This window comes from Phragmites australis, chromosome 11 (genome assembly GCF_958298935.1).
Source record: "Phragmites australis chromosome 11, lpPhrAust1.1, whole genome shotgun sequence".
NCBI classification, from domain to species: Eukaryota; Viridiplantae; Streptophyta; class Magnoliopsida; order Poales; family Poaceae; genus Phragmites; species Phragmites australis.
This window is the reverse complement of record NC_084931.1, coordinates 29959853-29977910: the sequence shown is the minus strand read 5'-3', so window position 1 is coordinate 29977910 and position 18058 is coordinate 29959853. Positions and strand designations below refer to the sequence as shown.

The 18058-nt window shown below is 48.5% G+C and overlaps 3 protein-coding genes across 3 annotated transcripts; 2 read left to right on the top strand and 1 right to left on the bottom strand.

The window, feature by feature from the left end:
* Positions 1-1002: 1002 nt before the first annotated feature.
* Positions 1003-2036, top strand: LOC133885397 (uncharacterized). Its single transcript, XM_062325109.1, has one exon. It carries the CDS (start codon positions 1064-1066, stop codon positions 1727-1729), a length of 666 nt encoding a protein of 221 aa, XP_062181093.1. The 5' UTR covers positions 1003-1063; the 3' UTR covers positions 1730-2036.
* Positions 2037-5716: 3680 nt separating this feature from the next.
* On the top strand, positions 5717-9088 carry LOC133884152 (uncharacterized). Its single transcript, XM_062323513.1, has 4 exons — positions 5717-6132; positions 6412-6440; positions 7681-7980; positions 8240-9088. The coding sequence occupies exons 1-4, from the start codon at positions 5772-5774 to the stop codon at positions 8741-8743; spliced, it is 1194 nt and encodes a 397-aa protein (XP_062179497.1). The 5' UTR covers positions 5717-5771; the 3' UTR covers positions 8744-9088.
* A 4628-nt stretch (positions 9089-13716) lies between these two features.
* Positions 13717-17726, bottom strand: LOC133885312 (probable xyloglucan glycosyltransferase 7). The gene is made up of 5 exons (XM_062325005.1): positions 16584-17726; positions 15690-15998; positions 15314-15604; positions 15116-15229; positions 13717-14699 (listed from the first exon to the last, which is right to left on the bottom strand). Exons 1-5 carry the CDS (start codon positions 17304-17306, stop codon positions 14076-14078), a joined length of 2061 nt encoding a protein of 686 aa, XP_062180989.1. The 5' UTR covers positions 17307-17726; the 3' UTR covers positions 13717-14075.
* Between the last annotated feature and the right edge of the window lie 332 nt (positions 17727-18058).

Genomic DNA, 18058 nt, shown 5'->3' with positions numbered 1-18058 from the left:
AGCTTGTCACAAGCGAGTAACACTTCGTCTATAACATAGCTACACATGCGGTTTTTGTTAATGTCTGTTTGTATCTTATGACATATCACGGACGGTTTTTCTTAATATCCGTCTGTGATACTATTTTCAAAAAAATAGAATTTTAGATGTGGAAAAAAAATCTTTTCGCATCCAGGCCATGTTTTCACTAGTCACACGACTCATGACATATCATCACACAAGTCACGCGATTTTTTGCACAAGATACGCGTGAGTGTGGTTTGTGTGCATCGAACTTGCAAACTTCGGTCTTGCCCATAGCTTACTTATCGTATCAACTATATATCATTCTAATAGTAATAGGATGTTTTATCCTTTTGACTCTTATTGGCCGTAGCTTACTTATCATCTCAACTATATATCATTGCTAATAGTAATAGGATGTTTTATCCTTTTGACTCTTGTTGTCTAAAAATCTAGATAATTATTTAGTATCTAAATGACTTCAAATTAAATTATTATGTTTTTCCATGTCCCTGGAAAAAAGAGGACAACAAGCATGGATTGGTATGGTTTACACCCAGTACAGGAGTAAATTGCAATTGGTGGTTTTCGAGATGACAAAATCATATTTTTGTTGGTTGATTACTGCATTTCAAATGTTTTCTTATAGCTTTGTACAGATTAAGAGGCTAATACAAACCCATGCGTGCTAAACGTTTTTCAGCGTTGAGTTTGCTCTCATTTTTTTATACTCGTTTGGAACAGTTCCATAAGGAAGATTATCTCTGCCAGCAAGATCCAGCACTGGCTACACATCCTACTCCAACAGTGCTAAGGACAACTTGTCCCCAATCCAATGCAATGCATTCGACTGTTCGAGCAAAAATGCGTGCGACTTTGACGAATTCTATTTAGGGTTCCCAGCCACTAGCTGAACATTTCTTTCTTTCCCCACTCCCTTTGACCAGTGGTGCCCCTACGACCTTTCCCATGCAAATCATGGGCGCTCTACTACTAATTCAAAGCAAACAGTTAGACTGTCAGAGCTTCCACGAAGCAAGCTGCCACTAGCCTTTTATATATGAGCAGCAAGTACCAAGAGGCAATCATCACTTACTCATCCTCATCGGGTTACAAAATCGTCTCAACGACTGCCCAACCGCGCGCGCACCAACCTCCCCGCGAGAAGAAAGGCTCCACTGCTAGATCTCTCGATCGATCTCCCCTCGGCTGCTCGGTTCTTGATTCTTGCAGTACGATGAGGAAGAAGGGCGACGGCAACAAGCTGGGGCGGTGGCTGGGCGCGCCGGTGCGCGCGCTGTCGCGGGCGTGCGACTCGTACGTGCGCAGGATGTCGGCGTGCGCGGGGCGGATGCCGACGCACGCGGGGACATACGGCGGGCGAGGCGGGTTCGCGCCGGGGAGCTTGCAGGCCGCGACGTTCAGCTCCCGCTCGAGGCGCGGCGGGCCCGGCGGCGGCGACGAGGACGTGAACGAGCTCGTGCGCGCCATGTCCCAGCGCCAGGCGTCCGCCCGCGGCGGGGAGGGCGTGGCCGTCGTCGTCCCGGTCCGGAGCCGGAGCCTGGCGGTCGGGCGGATCGACGAGGACGCGCCGTGCGAGTTCGGCGCCGATGACGACGTGCGCGTCGGCGGCCCCGCGCGCCGCCCGGCCGTGCGCAGGAACCGCAGCGTCGCGGTGGGCGGCGCTGGCGTGTTCGGCGCCGCGAAGAGCGCCGTGCACGGCTGATCGATCGTGTTCGATCCATCGGCGCGTGCGCGTGCAACGGCTGTAACTCCCGTCTTACGTGTGCACAACCTCATAGAGCACGTCTGCGTGTGCACGTACGTAGTCGTAGCTTAATCAGCTTGGTGTGTTTGATCACTCGCATCTGTGAGTAAGTACAACATTTACGTTTGTTTTCCTGTGTGATGTGTACATTTTGTCGTAGCGATTAGGATTTGTCACGACATGGAGGTGGCCATGTTAGCCAGGATTCCCCCATGCCATGCATGTGAATATGTGATGGTTGGTATACAATACACTACTACTATTTACATCTTGTATACTACCTGCACCCGGCAAGTGGCAATCGACATATGAATTATTGGACGCATCTGGCTCGCAGCGTAAGTCAGCGATGACAATTCAATGCAATCGGATTCGTACCTCAGCGCCAAGCCGCTGTCGTTCTACATTGAGTTCTGACCTTGAGCAAATAGTTTACTCGTCGTCACGCATCAGCATGCATCAACCCGTTGAGAAACTGGCATTTCCTAATATTTGTTGCCAATATTAGTCGCTGTCCGTAGCATCTTGCGTGCTACATAGTACTGTGCTAGCGTCGAGGCATCGAGCACAGGACCCAGGAGTTTGGACATATACAGGGCATCTTCCCAACATCATCTCGTTCGAATTTGATTCGGTCAAGTTGAGCTGTGCTACGCTTACTTAAAAAACTTACTTGAATCCTATGCAGAATTGATGTGGCAACGATAGGTTAGTTCAACAGCATGTCGGGCTGGCTTGATTCACGGAGCATGAGATATTTATTTCCTGGCACGTTAGTTTTTTAGGATTTGTTTGTAAATTCTTTAAGTAGACATAGTATACATGCTTACATGTATTACCGGGTCAAGTTACTGGGAGAGGTGTCAGGACATGTCAGATAACTCCATAGAGCTGAGCCGTCACGTGAGCTCTGCGGTACGTGCTGCAAAAGAGAGGCGCCTGGTTCAAACATGATTAAGAGCCTTTATATTAAGAAGAAATAAGCACATAAATTTAAGTTGAGGAGGACTCAAATCTGGCTGTTGAAGATGTACAGCCACACGTTACACCAGATGAGCCTTTGTCACGAGAACACGAAGCCGGAGTCGAGCACCCGTCTTGAGACCGCCCCTCGCTGGCACGGTGGAGCCGCCGGGCCGGGCCACGCGGTGACACCGTTCATTAGAAAACCGGCCACGCATGCAGTGCAGCGCGGGGCGCACGGACGACAACACGCAGCTTGCCGAGCGCGCCGTTCATTATATGGGGTGCGCTGCACGCGATTGCCCCAACCAAATGGGCAAATGGCCACGCGCGCGCGTCCGATCCCGTCTTCACCGCGCCACCTTAGCTGCATCCGGCGTCGACTCGTCGTGAACACCAATGTCTACGGGCCGCCTGGTTTTGCTCCGTGACGGCGACGAAAAATGCTCGTCTTTTGTTCCTCTCTCATCGGTGCCGTACTGCCGTGCGCCGTTGGGTGGATCGATCAGGCAGTAAGGGGCAGCATCCGGCTGTTCGTGCACGACTGCAGGAGCAGCCGCTGGGGTTCAGCAGTGTCTCCACCAACACCCGCATGACCGGTCGTCAAGCTCAGGTCCGGCGGGCTCTGAGTGTCTCCACCAACATCCAGGCACGCTCTGAGTGCACGGCTCATGCGGTTGCAATTGCGACTATGAATCGTAGAATCCGTCAAAGTTGTTGAGGAACCATTGCTACCGATATAGTTCAGAGATCTCTTAAAATATAATCACGGAAGAAGACATAATATAGGGAAAGATTTCTCTTCTTTATTCATCTATGTTCTATAATAAAAGATTTTACCTATATATATAGTGTCAAAAAAATCTTTATAAGATATAATCAAATCTTTTAAAAGATCGAGATGAATCCACGTTCAGTCGTAAAACTCCATATTTCCTAACAAAAGTCACACGCATTTTGCTAGCTTGAATGGTCGAATCATGCATCGATTCGAGACAAGTTGGATCGCGCAACCGTTCAAACCTAGAATAACAAGGTTGCTTTTCTCTTGTCCCTTTTTTTAACAAATTAAGCGCTGGCCGGATTTTGTTTTCCTGCACTCCTGAGTCCTGGGCCAGCCTTTACTGTTTCTTCACCTCACGAAACTTCAAATAACAAGGGTAGAATTGACCATGGACTCAAGAATTAGCCGATTCAAATGTGATCCAAACAGAATGATGCACCAGCAAAATTCATGACGTTGGCGGCGGCGGTCAGCGTCAGTCAGGCGTGGCTCGACGCCAACAGGCTGACAGGCCTGAAATCCCAAGCCCGGTAGGCCTAGACCTAAACACTTGGCCAGGCCTAAAATTCCCAGCACTTAACCGAGCACAAGCTCAAGCACCCAAGGCCTCACCGCAGTAGCATGAGGCACTTGACTTCTCACCTCAATTGCAGCAAATACACAAGATATTCAGACAGAGGTTTAGCAAACATCTAAATTTCAAGTTGAACAAACATGTGAACTGTTAGCTGCTACAGTGATCTCGAGTATGCATCCGGATCAATCAATTTAATCAAATAAAGACATAAATGCAATCAATACAACATGCCATATCCTGCGAGCAACTAAAGCAACATCTCAAAGAACTTTGGAAGATCCTAAGGTCTTCGTCACGGTCAGTCATCAGTGGAAAGAGGTCAGTAGTCAGGGAACGTTCGAACGCCTGCATGCGCTGATCAGCAAGCCCAGAAGTCCGCCCGGGTCGCCACACCACCAAGACGGCGCGGCCGACGGCGGAGCAGGAGCAGAGCGCATGCCAAACATGTACGTCGCGCCTGCGGATCCAGCGATGCCCCGCTCGTCGTACGTGGGCAAGCCTCCAAGAAATCCCATCTCGCCGGAGCAGGACGCTGTGGTGTCGCCCCCTGTCGAAGAAACAGAGGCCCTGGCAGCCGGGGCGCACATCGGAATCCCTGGCACGTAGCCGCCGTAGCGGTATCCCAGCGCAGGAGGTGCATCGCTGGCCATCACGAAGCTCCAATCCAACGTTGCTGTCTCGCCTTGCCGCGCCTCTGTCTTGGGCATCAATAAGCTGGGAAGAGATCCCAGAGAATCGGATGTGATGCTGATCTTGTCCTGCGACCCCTCTGTCTCGGGCACCAAGGAGCTTGAAGCGAACTCTAACGTGGCGCTGATCTTGTCCTGCGACGCGGCCGGCGGAGTAGGCGCAGGGGAACTGAAAAAAAGCCGCCGCCCCACGGGAGCTGAAGTCTCATCAACGCGCTCGCCCGTATCCTTCCTCTTGCGCGCTGACCCCGAGGATGACCTCGACAATTGAGGAAACGCGGTGATCCATGGATGGCAATGGCAGCATCAGCTGATCTGCGGTTCTTGGATTTCTTTCCACAGATACGCTGTTCGTCGGAGTAGGCGCCCGTTCTTGTGCTTTTCGTCTAATCGTCCTGCCGCCGCCGCCTCGCGTCAGCGCCGTTGCATTGCATCCTGATCGCACGGCTCCATAATCCATACACACCCTAGGTAATAATCGGGAGGGAAACCATCCGGATTTTTTAAACAATATTTTTTTATTATTCAAATCCTAGAAATAGTAAGAATAGGTGCTGACATCTTATATAACACACAAGTAACCATAAGCCAAGATTTTACTAGCACAACCTATCTCGTGGAGATAAGACTTATCAGACGTGTACTAGCCAATAAGCTCGAGTTATTGATATGGACGTGTTGAGATTCAAAATGCCATCAGGTGTTATGTGGTCACCTGTTGATACTCTGAGTAGCGACATCCTTTCGCGTACAATTGATAACCTCTATAGTACCATATTAGCAAGATATTCACCACTTATCGGCACTCAGAGTGCTGATAAGGTATATTATTCTTACAATTTATAGGATTTGAATAATGTTTTTGTAATTTTTCAATATAACAATATTTATTATTAAAAAGTCTCCGGACCCTGACCCACCCCACACACTTCTCTCCCTCTTCCCACGCACGTACGCGCTCGCGCACCGGCCGCACCCGCACGCGCCATGTCGTGGCTCGCGCGCTCCATCGCGGCCACCCTCTCCTCGCCGCGCGGCGAGCCCAACTCCGACGCCGACGAGTCCGAGTCCGAGCCCACCTCAGCCGAGAGGGGAGCGGGGCCGGAGGATGACTCCTCGCCGCGCGACCCGAACCCCGACGCCGAGGAGCCCGAGCAGCCCAACACCCCGAGCCGCGGCGTCAAGGACGACATTTCCGAGCTCACCGAGACCCTCACCCGCCGCCTCTGGGGCGTCGCCTCCTTCCTCGCACCGCCTCCTACGCCGCCGGACTCCTCGACCCCGCGCGCCGCGGCTACGGCGGAGGCGAAGGAGGAGAATGGGGATGGGGAGGAGGCCCCGCAGTCCTGTATCTTATTTACTCGAGCCTCTAGGTGGTGTATATTTACTTGTTTTCATTTTATTTGACATGTGAAAGGTGTAAATGTTGAGGAGCGCCATGTGATTTCCATATATTTTTTGGAATATCAGGCACGCTATACTGATATGTATTGATCCTGTGATTACATTTGTGAATGTTGCTTGACAATGATTATTTATTACTGCCCAATATTTTGGTCTGAGGTTGTTAGGTTCCATTCTAAACTTAAGACATTTACTTTGATTTAAATTTGTTTGGATTTTGAAGGTTACTGGGAAAGAGAGGCTATTGGAGTGGTAGCTGCTTCAATCTTGCTGGGCCTTTAGTTTTAGTACTTCTGCACAGATCTGTGAACGTTAGTATGAATTACTTATGATAATTCTGAAGTTTGTTAATATCAATTGTGATAGCATGATAGGGTGGAACTGGATTCTTTTTTAACTTGGGGTTCTGGCGATTCCACATTATATTTGACAGTTCTAATAAATGTTTGAGCACCTATAGTTTCTTACATGTTGGAACTTGGAAGGCTTTGTGATAATGAATCTGGTTTCTGATAGTTTTGTTTACGCCCAATGAACATCAATGTATTCTGTATTTTGGTTACTGGTACTGTTGAGGCAGTTTTGGCATGATTCCTTATATCATATTTCTGTTATCTTTGAGATTGTTTGCTTTAACCTGGCAGGCATTGGTTGGCAATATATCATTTACATCTCACTTTTGAGAATGGCCTGGTTCACTTGACTGCTTTACTTCTTTGCAATTAGTGAAATAAGTCAAGCCTGTTACTTTGAAATCCGGAATATCGTATATTTGCTTTGAGTCTTACCTATACTGGTTGTAGGCTCATACCTGCTACAGCTAGCCTATATTTTGCTAACTTAGCTTGCACAACAGCTTGAAAGTTGAAAGAAAATATTACACTTGGAATTTGGACAGTGTACACCCTGTAATACAAATTTATGAGCTAATGATACTCATTTTTGTGGTAATAACTTGATTATTCGAATAAAGCTAATTTATTAATCATCATCACTTGCTTTAAAAAATTATTTCAGTAGCAAGCTCCCTGGGACTATATGGTCGAAACAGCACATCTCCCGAATACTTCATATCGTTATGACGAATGCGTCTTTCTTCGAAATTCAGGGTTGAGAAGCATATCATAATGGATGGGAAATAGTTTAAATATAATGAATCAAATCATCAAATTTCGATTTTACATCCTGCAGTATAATCTGTAATATTGTATCCCACGGTTGCCATTCAACAAATATGTCGGTTGCTTATATGTTTTGCATTTTAATGATCACAACATCATATTCTATGACAGAAGATTTGCTATTTTTTCTAGTGTTTTTTCTTTATCACCAAGTCCTACATATGTTTCTATCTGCTGCAAGAATGCATTGCTTTTAGGTATTAAGTTACCCCGTTGTCATCTTGACTTGATATTTAGTTAACATTTACTTCTGGAATAAATAGATTATGTTCCACTTTTGCTTGTTTACTCGTATCTTATGTCTTTAATCCTATAATGGTGACCTGAGGCTTTATCTTGCCTTTTTTAAATGCAATTATGGTATGCTACAGACCTCAGTGATTTCCGTTCTTGTATCTTACATAGTTTTTCTTGTCTTTGTAGATTTTGAACTGTCGGAAGCTCAATATATTCATGCATTAGCCGTAGAGCACCTTGTGCCGAGCTTATCAGATTTAAAGGCTCAGATTTGCTCTACTGATATGAGTGAATCTTGCTTCTGGAAGATCTATTTTGTTCTTCTGCACTCAAAACTCAGCAAGCAAGATGCTGAACTTGTTTCAACACCACAGGTAATTTCCGGGAGCATCCACAGTATATATCGGTTATGGCACAATGTTTTTGATCTGTTATGGATTTTTATGATTAGCACATTGCAATGGATGGCATAGTAAACAAATAATTAAACTTTTACCGTGTGGTTATAGTCTTCTGTGGAGACTATAAAATAACAGTCTGCTTCTTTCCATAGCTTTCATTTTTGGGGCTACGCTTTTACTTTAATACCACCAGTCTGTATGTGGGACCTTAAAATCTTCTTTTTCCACGCAGATCCTAGAAGCAAGGGAGGAACTGTTGCAAAGTTTACAGGCTCAGAATAAGCAGGGATCCAAGGTTCCTGGTGAATCATCAGAGAATGCGAATGAGTCCTCTCCTGCTGAAGAGAAAGTGATACAACCTTCAAGCATCCAAGATGAAGCTGGCACATCAGAGGTTTCACCGTTCAAAGAACACACTTCTGATATCACACCAGAAATTGAGTCTGAAAAGTTCCCAATCGCCACCACTGAGGTGGAAATAGTTGACAAGTCAGTGATTGAAGAAGAGCTGGCAGTGAGAAACGAAAGCAAGGCTTCACCCGTTGAGTCCAAGATTCATTTTGAGACTGACGAAGATGAAGTTGACGAATGGCCTGATGACCATCCTGCTGAGGAGGTTGGCCAAGCAAGCAACGGAACTTCACTAGGGCGGGAGGAAGATGTGTCGTTCAGTGATCTGGAGGACGACGATGACAATAAAAGGGTTGGGCAACAGGGCAAGCAGCCAAGTAGCTAGGCAAGCTCAAAGTCTGGTCCCCGGTGCACAATCATCTCGATCCGATACTCCCGCAACCACATGCTGGCTTCATTTCAGTAGGGCCGAAATCACAGCCGTGGATCATTACTTTGTTATTATTAGACTCCAGAAGTAATGAATCCAAGAACTGGATCGGTCTCGGATATATCTTGGAAGTGGAATCGTAATGATAAGCATGTCTCTGCAGCTCGTGTTAGTGTTGATGGCAAGTACTACATCTGTATTATTGACCTCGTCATGTACATAGAGCACTTTGTGTGTTCTGTATAACCTACCACTCTGTCGATCTGAAATTTAATTGAATGTTCGTATTTGAGATCCGAAGTCTTAGTCTTGATGACGAATGCTAATAATATCAACTCGTGATTGTGGTCGTCGTCATAATTCATTGCTCCAAACAACCATTCTGGCTCTCGTCGACTCTCCTCTGTATTATACTAATTCGCCTTCAGCTTTTCATTTCTAGCGTGGCCAGTGGGCGATATTTGCCATCCTCAGCCCTCACAGTACGCTATCAATATGAGAGCACGCGGTGCGTGGGCCACCAGGGCGAGGGACGCGGATGGCGCTCGTGGGATGCCATTATTTTCCCTGAATTATATATATATATATATATGCAAAATCATACAATGTTTCAAAAATTACAACAATAGTCCATCATTGTCTGTTCATCGGACGAAAATAAGATCTCGTATGATGAATATGCGACACTTTCTGGGCACTAGCTTTCATTCTGTTCGAAAATGTACGAGTATCTAGGGATTTGACTACCGTCCTTGGTGAACAACTACATGTAGCTATCATGCGCTTCTACGTCCATGAGATTGTCGATCTCTACACATGGAACAACAAAGAAAAAATATTAGCACTGATAACGTGTGACATACTTAACAACTGGTTATTCATGAAGCGAGTGTCGTACCGGAGCTAGGGACGTGAGAACTCGAAGGACCTGGGTCTACGGAGGAAGGCTATGTGGACCCGCTGCCGGCGTAGAAGTGGTCATTGGCACAGGTGAAGGCTGGCCAGGGCGTTGTGATGTCATAGCAGGGATCACCGACGCTAGAGAAAGAATGCCTAGCCTAGGCACCACTGTAGTACGGGTCACTAGCCCTAGAGAAGGACTGCCTTGCCGAGGCGCCGCCGTAGTAGGGGTCAAAAGTCAGGGTAGAAGACGGTCTCGACAGCTCAGCGACGAAGGTCTGACGTACCGGTGGGTGCGACATCTCGGTGAACGTGGCAGACGGATGTGCCGCGAGAGGAGCCGAGGCTCGTGCTACTACCACAACATCCGAGGATGACCTGCAGCTGGGCGACCTGAAGACCTTATTCACCTACCAGATAATCCGGTCTGACACCACACTCACCTCGACCCTCGGGACCTCGAGGCCATTGTCGATCCGAATCTTGGTCACTCGTGCATCTACCTCAACATGGTGCAGAATGTCCCTCTGCAAAGAAAAGTTTCATTTGATTACATACTTTTTTATACCAACAAGTGTAGTAAATGAGGAGTCACATACTACTGTGCATACCTCAAACGAACGCGCTTGGTCCCTGTGCGTCAGATACGTGTTGCGAATGTTCGACACGTACTGCGAAAACTCGGTTGGTGTGTACGTGACCCAAGTATGCGTCTGAGCCACGAACCAGGACAAGTACTCAGCTTACGCCTCTTCAAAATGCTGTCGATCCTCGTCCATAACATTCTCGACAGCTTGGACCCATTTATCAACCCACGTGTGCGCACGAGTCGCCAATGTGCTCATGCTATGAGCCCCCTTGCGCATCAACCTAAAAAACATAAGTAAATGAAAAAACGTGTTGTAGAGTCTCCAATAAAAAGGTAATTACAACGTTGCACACCTGTGTATGTTGTTAGGCATCGTCCTAGTCAGCGAGAGCAGGAACGCCTAGAATTTCCTGAACTACCGCATCACACGATGTGGTGAATACTCCTCGACGTAGATGTCCTAGATGAGAACACACCACATGAGTCAATACTCTCGGTCTCGTAAGCACATCAACGAAAGTCCAAGCAGAGCGAGTGAATGTACCTCCTCCTCCGTGTATGGCCTCCAGCGGATATCGTTCACCGTCAGCTCATCAAACTGATGAACGAAGTTCGGGTACTCGCGGTGTGTTTGCACACTGGGCCAAGACGGTTGTGCAACCAAAATAAGATAGACAAACAAAAAAATGAAGTAATAAATAAATACGTGTAAAGTTCAGAACTCTTGCCTTCATATGCACCACAACTATCCCATGGTGGGGCCGTTGACACCGTCTATAGAGAACTGGTATGCGCTATGGTCCACAATGAGTCTACCGATGGCGAAGCGCTCGTACGACTACATCTAAAGAAGCAGGGACACTCAGGGAGAATCGCATTACCGTCCGTCTTCGTGCAGGCGTCGCACAGGCTGCAGTACGTCGTGACCAGCGAAACCGCACAGTGACGGTGGTCAGGTTGTCATGTAGGGCTGGCAATTGGACCTGTGGGTTCTGCACTCGACGGGTCTGGGTTTGGATCTAAATTTTTGCCCATGGGTTGCGTTGGGCTCGGGTTTTTAATTTCACCCACGGCACAGGTCTCCCGAAATCCATTCAAGTCCGCAGATACCTCCGCCTGTCCTCCCCGCCGCCCAACAACCACAGCATGACCTCCCTGTCGCTCACCCTCCTCCAGCTGCAGATCCGTTTGCTCATCGTCGTTGCCTGGCCTCCCCGCCGCCACCATCGACTCCCTATTGCCTGACAACTGCAGCTCGACTTCCCGTCACCTCCCAACCGCGCAGCCTCCTCCAACCACAGATCTGTCGGCCCGTCGCCACCCCACCTCGCCACTGTCGCCCGACCGCCATGGCCCCGCCTCGTTGCCTGGTTGCCATTGCCACCGCCCGGTCTCCCCAGCGCCATCGTCACCTCGGCGTCGTTGGCCCGTCGCCGCCCCGCCTCGCCGCCGTCGCTCGGTCGCCATGGCCCCTCCCCATCGCCCCGCCGCAGCTGCCCCGCCTCATCATCCGATCGTCATCAGCCATCCACTGTTGCCCTACCCTATGCCCAATCTTCACTGCTCGGTCCATCCGCCATCGCCACCTGTCAACCACCACGCCACCCACGTGCCCACAAAGGATAACCTGGCGGACCTCCAACGTGCTTGGTTCGGGTTTAAGATATCATATGATTAGTAAATCAGGTGTGAATCAGGTTGAGATTGTTGAGTTTCAGATTTTGCTCCACCAAACTCTACCGATCCATTTCCAGCCCTATTGGCACGGCAGCACCACTGTAAACGAGGGGCGACGGGCGAGGGAATGACGAGACCGCGCTGTTGCTTTCCGCCTTTCGGTGCCGCCTGCCAGCTGATCCCGGCAATCAGCGTGCCCGCGTGGCCCGTCCGTGCCTCCAGTGAAGCGAAGCGAAGGATATGTATTCACCGGGCATCCGCGTGTCCCACGCACGCATGTATGTTGTTGCCACGGCGCCGTGGGGGCTTGGCCTGCGACTGCGAGCATCTATCTCGGCAGGCAGGCAGAGTAGTCTGGAGACCATGTGAGTCCGGATGGACCGTAGCGAGGAGCTGTTGTGCCGCACGCACCAAATCCGCATCTGACCACGCTGCGCCACTGCGCTCCGCAGTCAAACGGCCAAACCAAATCAGATGAGGCGGAGCAACAGGGCAAGCACATAGGAACGCCTTACGTGCAAAGCTCGGCAGCTCGAGCTGCCCCCAGCCAAAAAAATGTCAATACCGGTTGCCTCGCACCGTCTCGCACGCCGGCATTGCGCCAATGTGACAAGTGCAGGTAGAACCGGCTGGAGATAGCGTGTCACTGTCTGGGAACTTGTTCTGAGGGCAGCTTGACCAGTTAAGGGCCTGCTTATACGGATCATTCAGCGGGGAAAAGGTGGGAAAAAGTGTGTTCGATTATGTCCTAGATCTCCAGAGTGGTGGGGACGTTGGAGAGGGTCTCTTTCCTCTCGGAATTGGAGCCATGTGCGCTGCCTAAAGGATCAGCATGAAGTGGGACTGATTATTTCTAACCATTCAATCGGTATAAATTTAGAAGGCAGTGTAAGCTGCTCTTTTCTGTTTTTTTTTTCTTGAAGTCGAAACTGAAAAGTGTCAATCCCTGACCAAACTGAGAATTCGGTTCAGTGTCTCTGAACCTAAGCTGGTACTCGGAAGTTTCTCAAAACAGATGGACCCTCCCTTCTTTTTTTGTTCATGCAAAAATTAAATCAGAGAAAACACTACTAAACCAGTTTAGGTTATGTGTAGTAAGTGATTCTGTGATTGAAAATTATTCTTTAAAACCAAATTTATAGAGTAAGTGATTCTGTGTAGTAAGTTAATCAAGAAAAAGTATTTTTTTAGCTCCCAGTATCGAGTGTATTTCAGATAATCACTCCTATAAATTTTACTCAGAAAGTTAAAAACTAAAAACTACTATTTAATATAGCTCTCTTAATTTCACTCAATGAACTTAGTAACTCTGCCAAATAAACTCTAAAAGACCAAAGAAAATACAACAACTCGTCCACGGAAGTTATGCATAAGATCCAAACAGATGATTTTTCAGTTGAGAACTAATACTACTTCTGGATGTCGGATCGCCAAATGGAAAGATTAGGACAAGCGTCATCAGGGGACAGGCCAAACGAGCTTACTGGTAACCAGTATTTCCTATTTGCCTCCACATGGATTGCTGCAAACAAAGGGCCATAATTATGGATTGCTGTCCTTGTCAAGGATAGCGACACACACAAATCAAACAAACATGGCCCTGCCAAATGCACATGATGAAGCCAAGCCAAACACAGCATGATGGAACAAACAGGTTCCGTTTGTAAGTCAAGCTAGCGCCCTTCACAATGTACAAGCATATGATGATGTTGGAACAAGTGAGTGATTCTATATCACATTTCTACAAAAAAAAAAGATGGACTATGTAATATGTATCTCAATAATCATGGTAATTGATCAAGTACACGGTAAACACAAGTATTATCTTCATTTGCAGGTAAAGTCTGTTAAGAGAAAAGAACCCATCTAGGCACAGAATATTCTTACAAAAGAATCGAGACCTGAAAGAATAAAGCCATCTCACAGGCTGAACCCAAACTATACCTATCTACAGCTCCACATTTCAGTATCTCTGGTGAATCTCAACCCCTTGAATAGGGATCAAAGCTTCCTCGTGTAAGCATCAAAGAGTGCATCACTCTTCCCTTCACAAAGGGCCCTTCGATGCTTGCAAAGATTTCTTCAGACAAAAAGAGAACCCATTATACACCTTATTTTCTATCACTCCACTTGCTCGCCAATTAGGTCGAGACCAACAACCAAGAACGAGACCCCTTGGAACAGAAGGAAGTAGAAATGGATGCCCTGGGCAGACAGTAAACTGCGGGCTGCTGCTGTTAACAGAAGGAAGGAAAGTGCAAGTTCCTTCCTGTAGATCCTATTGTGCTTCTTCTTCTTGGAGTCCTTTTTAGGATTTGACCCCTCCTTTGTTAGCGCATCGAGATTGGGCGCCGAACCTACTCTTTGTTGCTTAGAGTGTTTCTCAACAAGGGCAACAAGATCGCCCTCGGAAGAACGGCCTGATTTCTTGGTGACGACCCACTCGTAGGCACTCCCAAGCTGGAACAGGCCAGAAATCATGGCATTGAACTTGGTAACAGACATGGTGTTCTCAAACAGAAGGTATGGAACAATGAATGGGAAGGATTTCGGGGCTGGAAGGATGTTGAGAATGGACATTGTTGCTGGAATGTAGCATACAACCCATGCAGGAAGTTCAGCTTCAGGAACAAACATTGTCATGGGAAGGATGACGCAGAAAAGGGTGAATGAATAGAAGGGTAAGATGAGCTTGCGGAGGAGGAAGAAAAGGAATATCAGATTGCACTTCTTCCAGAATCCAATCTGCAGCAGAAAGTAAGCAGCAACATCAGGCCAACTATTCAATAATCTTATGCTACACTGTAAGCATGAACATCAAGGCTCAAATGTGAAGAAAAAATAACAAAAAGAAAATCCATAAATATAGTGTCAAAAATTGTAGTAGATTAAATCAAATGATTCAAATGAACCAAAAAAGAAGATGCATAAAAACTAGCAACTACTTGAAAGGTCAGATTCTAGTTCAATGTTTTTCGTTTGTGCTACAACAATGTAGTTGATTCTTTGTAAACATTACTTCATCTTGTGACTTATCCTATTAACCTAAAACATATAATGCAAAATGTGTCTTGCAAACAAGTTACATTTTACTGGACATGCTTAATACTTTTGCCAGACATTTTAGCTTTCACAACGTGCCTACAGAAAAAGTTTCATACCTTAGATTTTATAATGTCCACAAAGCAGAGCCTAAACAATTGCATGGGACCTGAGTGCCACCGGTGTTGCTGCTTTCTGTACGCTTCATATGATTCTGGCAACTCACATTGACACTGAAAGAAGTTACACAGGTTATTTCATCATATCTTTACACAAGGTATATTCTGGGTAAGCCACAAACAAAACTGTGCCAGTACCTCAACATCATTCAGGAAGAGAAACTTCCATCCCTTGAGATGCGCTCGAACAGCTATGTCCATATCCTCCACTGTAGTCCTCTCCAACCATCCTCCAGAATCCTCAAGCGCCTTAATTCTCCACACTCCTGCAGTGCCATTGAACCCGAAGAAGTTGAGGAACGTCCCATTGACCTGCTGCTCCACCTCAAAGTGGAAGCAAAGATTTATGTTCTGAAGTCTGGTCAGCAAGTTCTCATCCTTGTTTACAAAAGACCATCTTGCCTGAACCAACCCGACATCATCCTTTCCCTGGAAGTTGCAAACTTGTCAGAAGACATAACTAATAGGACTGATTGTCAAGTACAGCAGTCAGCATTGTCCATTTAAGACAAACCTTGAAATGAGGCACGGTAAGCTTCAGGAAATCCGCTTGTGGTTGGAAGTCGGCATCAAAGATGACAACAAACTCATAATCTTTCACATAACTGCAATTCATGGCTGATTTCAGGTTTCCAGCCTTGTAGCCATCCCGAATCACACGGTGCCGGTATATTATGCGCACACCCTCCCGTTGCCATTTCTCCACCTCCTCCTTGATAAGTGCTGAAGTGGTAGCATCATCAGAATCGTCCAACACCTGGACCAGAAAGTTCGACCTTGGCCAGTCCAGGCTGCAAACTGCACCGATGGATTGCTGGTACACCTGCAACATTCAAATTAAAGAAGTTAATTGAACTGAACTGATCTTTGAAAGAAAAGTGCAGTAGTACATAGAATTGGGTAATCTCTTCTTAGCTTCTTCTGATGCTTCAGATTTGTGGAAGCCCAGATGTATGCTATAGTTGGCGTCATTAACTAGTGGCGACACATCCACACGGAGATTTGGACAGCAAGCTAAGTGTGCTTTTAAAAGTACAATTACCAACCACAAAATCTAACCTTCGTAATGTAAAAACTGAATTCGGTTGCTCTAAGGTGCAAATTGGGTATTTGGGAAAGAGCAAAGCATCTTTAAACTTCAGAAAGCACCAAACTTGTGATTGGAGAACACAAGTCAAAGATCCAGACCAATGCACCTCCTCCACTCTATTTGTGCTCGGTTGACTAGACCCAGGAGACAGGAATCAGTATGTTGCTCAAAAAAGAAGCTCAAAAATTGAATATTTTTATCCCCGCAGATACGAAGGCGGCTAGATAACGGACACCCAATCCCAAAAATCCCAACTTGAGAGCACGCACGAACACAACCAAAGCAATTAATTGAAGGAAGTTGCTTCCATGAGCTTACCTCCCTCTCATTGCACATGGGAATCTGCACGAGCACCAGGGGGAAGTCCTCGGCGCCGGCCTCGACGTCCTCCTTGCCGGCGGCCGGGGGCACGGGCTTGATGCCCTTGAGCCTGATCCAGAAGCAGCCGAGGCAAAGGACGAGCCGGTCGATGCTCTGGATCAAGAAGAGGACGACGCAGGCGTTGGTCAGGAACTGCAGCGGCGGCGCGAGGTACTCGAGGCGGGCGCGCATCCACCCCGCGTAGGCGGCGGCGAAGAGCCCGTCCACGGCGATGAGCCCCGGCATCTCCACCTCGAGGTGCCATCCCTGGAGGTAGGCCGCCACCTCGACGGCGAGCAGCAGCACGGACAGCAACAGGAAGACCCGGATGCAGCCGTAGAAACGCGTCCGCAGCGCCGTGCTCTCCCCCGGGGCCGCGTCGGTGTCTGTCCGCCCCACAGCCACCCTCCGGCGCGCGGCGGCGGCGACGGCGAGCGCGGCGGAGGCCGCCCCCGTGAGCCGCCCAGCCACGCGGTGCGCCTTGAGCAGCAGCACCCATGTGATCTGCCGCGCGTTCTTGCCTCTCCCCGCCTTGCCGCCGCCCGCCGGCGACCCCGGCGTCACCTCCGCCGCCGAAGCCTCCACCTCGGAGATGGACCAGTTCGGGTTCTCCATCTTCACCACCACCGGCGTCCCGCCGCCGCCGCCCCTCCCCTCCCTCCCCCACCACGACGGCGCCATTTGCCAAGCACCTCTCACACTATGCCACACCCAAGCGCGCGAACCCACACAGCAACCTCTCCTTCCCTCACCTACTCATCAAGAACGGGCTTAATAGCCGGACAAGAACACACCACCGCGGCAGCGGAGCAGCAGGCCACGACCCACGAAGGGGTGAGCATATGCCGCGCAGCACAGAGCAAAAGAACAGCTCACCACGTCGGTCTAGCAGGGCAGCTCCCCCGCTTTATTTATTTGTAATCTCGCTCTCTCTCTCTCTCTCTCTTCTCTCTCTCTCTCTCTCACGCCACCGTCTCGTCGACTAAAAAAAGCCGGCTTTTGGCGCTCTCCCTCCGACTGAGACCTCATAGTCTCATACAATGACACCGTCACGGAGTGGTTAATGCGGACGCTGGCGCCCGGTGAAAAACGAGCGAACGGGACGCTTCGCCGTGGCTTCTCCTCGGCGGGAACGGCTCGTTTTTTAACCTTGCGGGGAGGGGATCCGGCCGCGGTTTGGTTGGTTCGTGTCTGCCGAGGCCTCCCTGCCCGCGTGTGGGCGTGGGCTCGCACGACGGTCAATTCGTTGCGTGCGGTTGCCGCCTGGCGCTGTCGGTGGCGGTCGCCCTGACCCACAGGCCAGGCACAGCTCAGGGGAATTATCCCTCCGGTCCGGTCAGCTCACACACCGGCTACCTGTAATCTGCAGCCTACTGGTAGTGCACTACAGATCAAAGCCGTCAGATGCAAAAACGCGTGCAAATCCTAGCCAG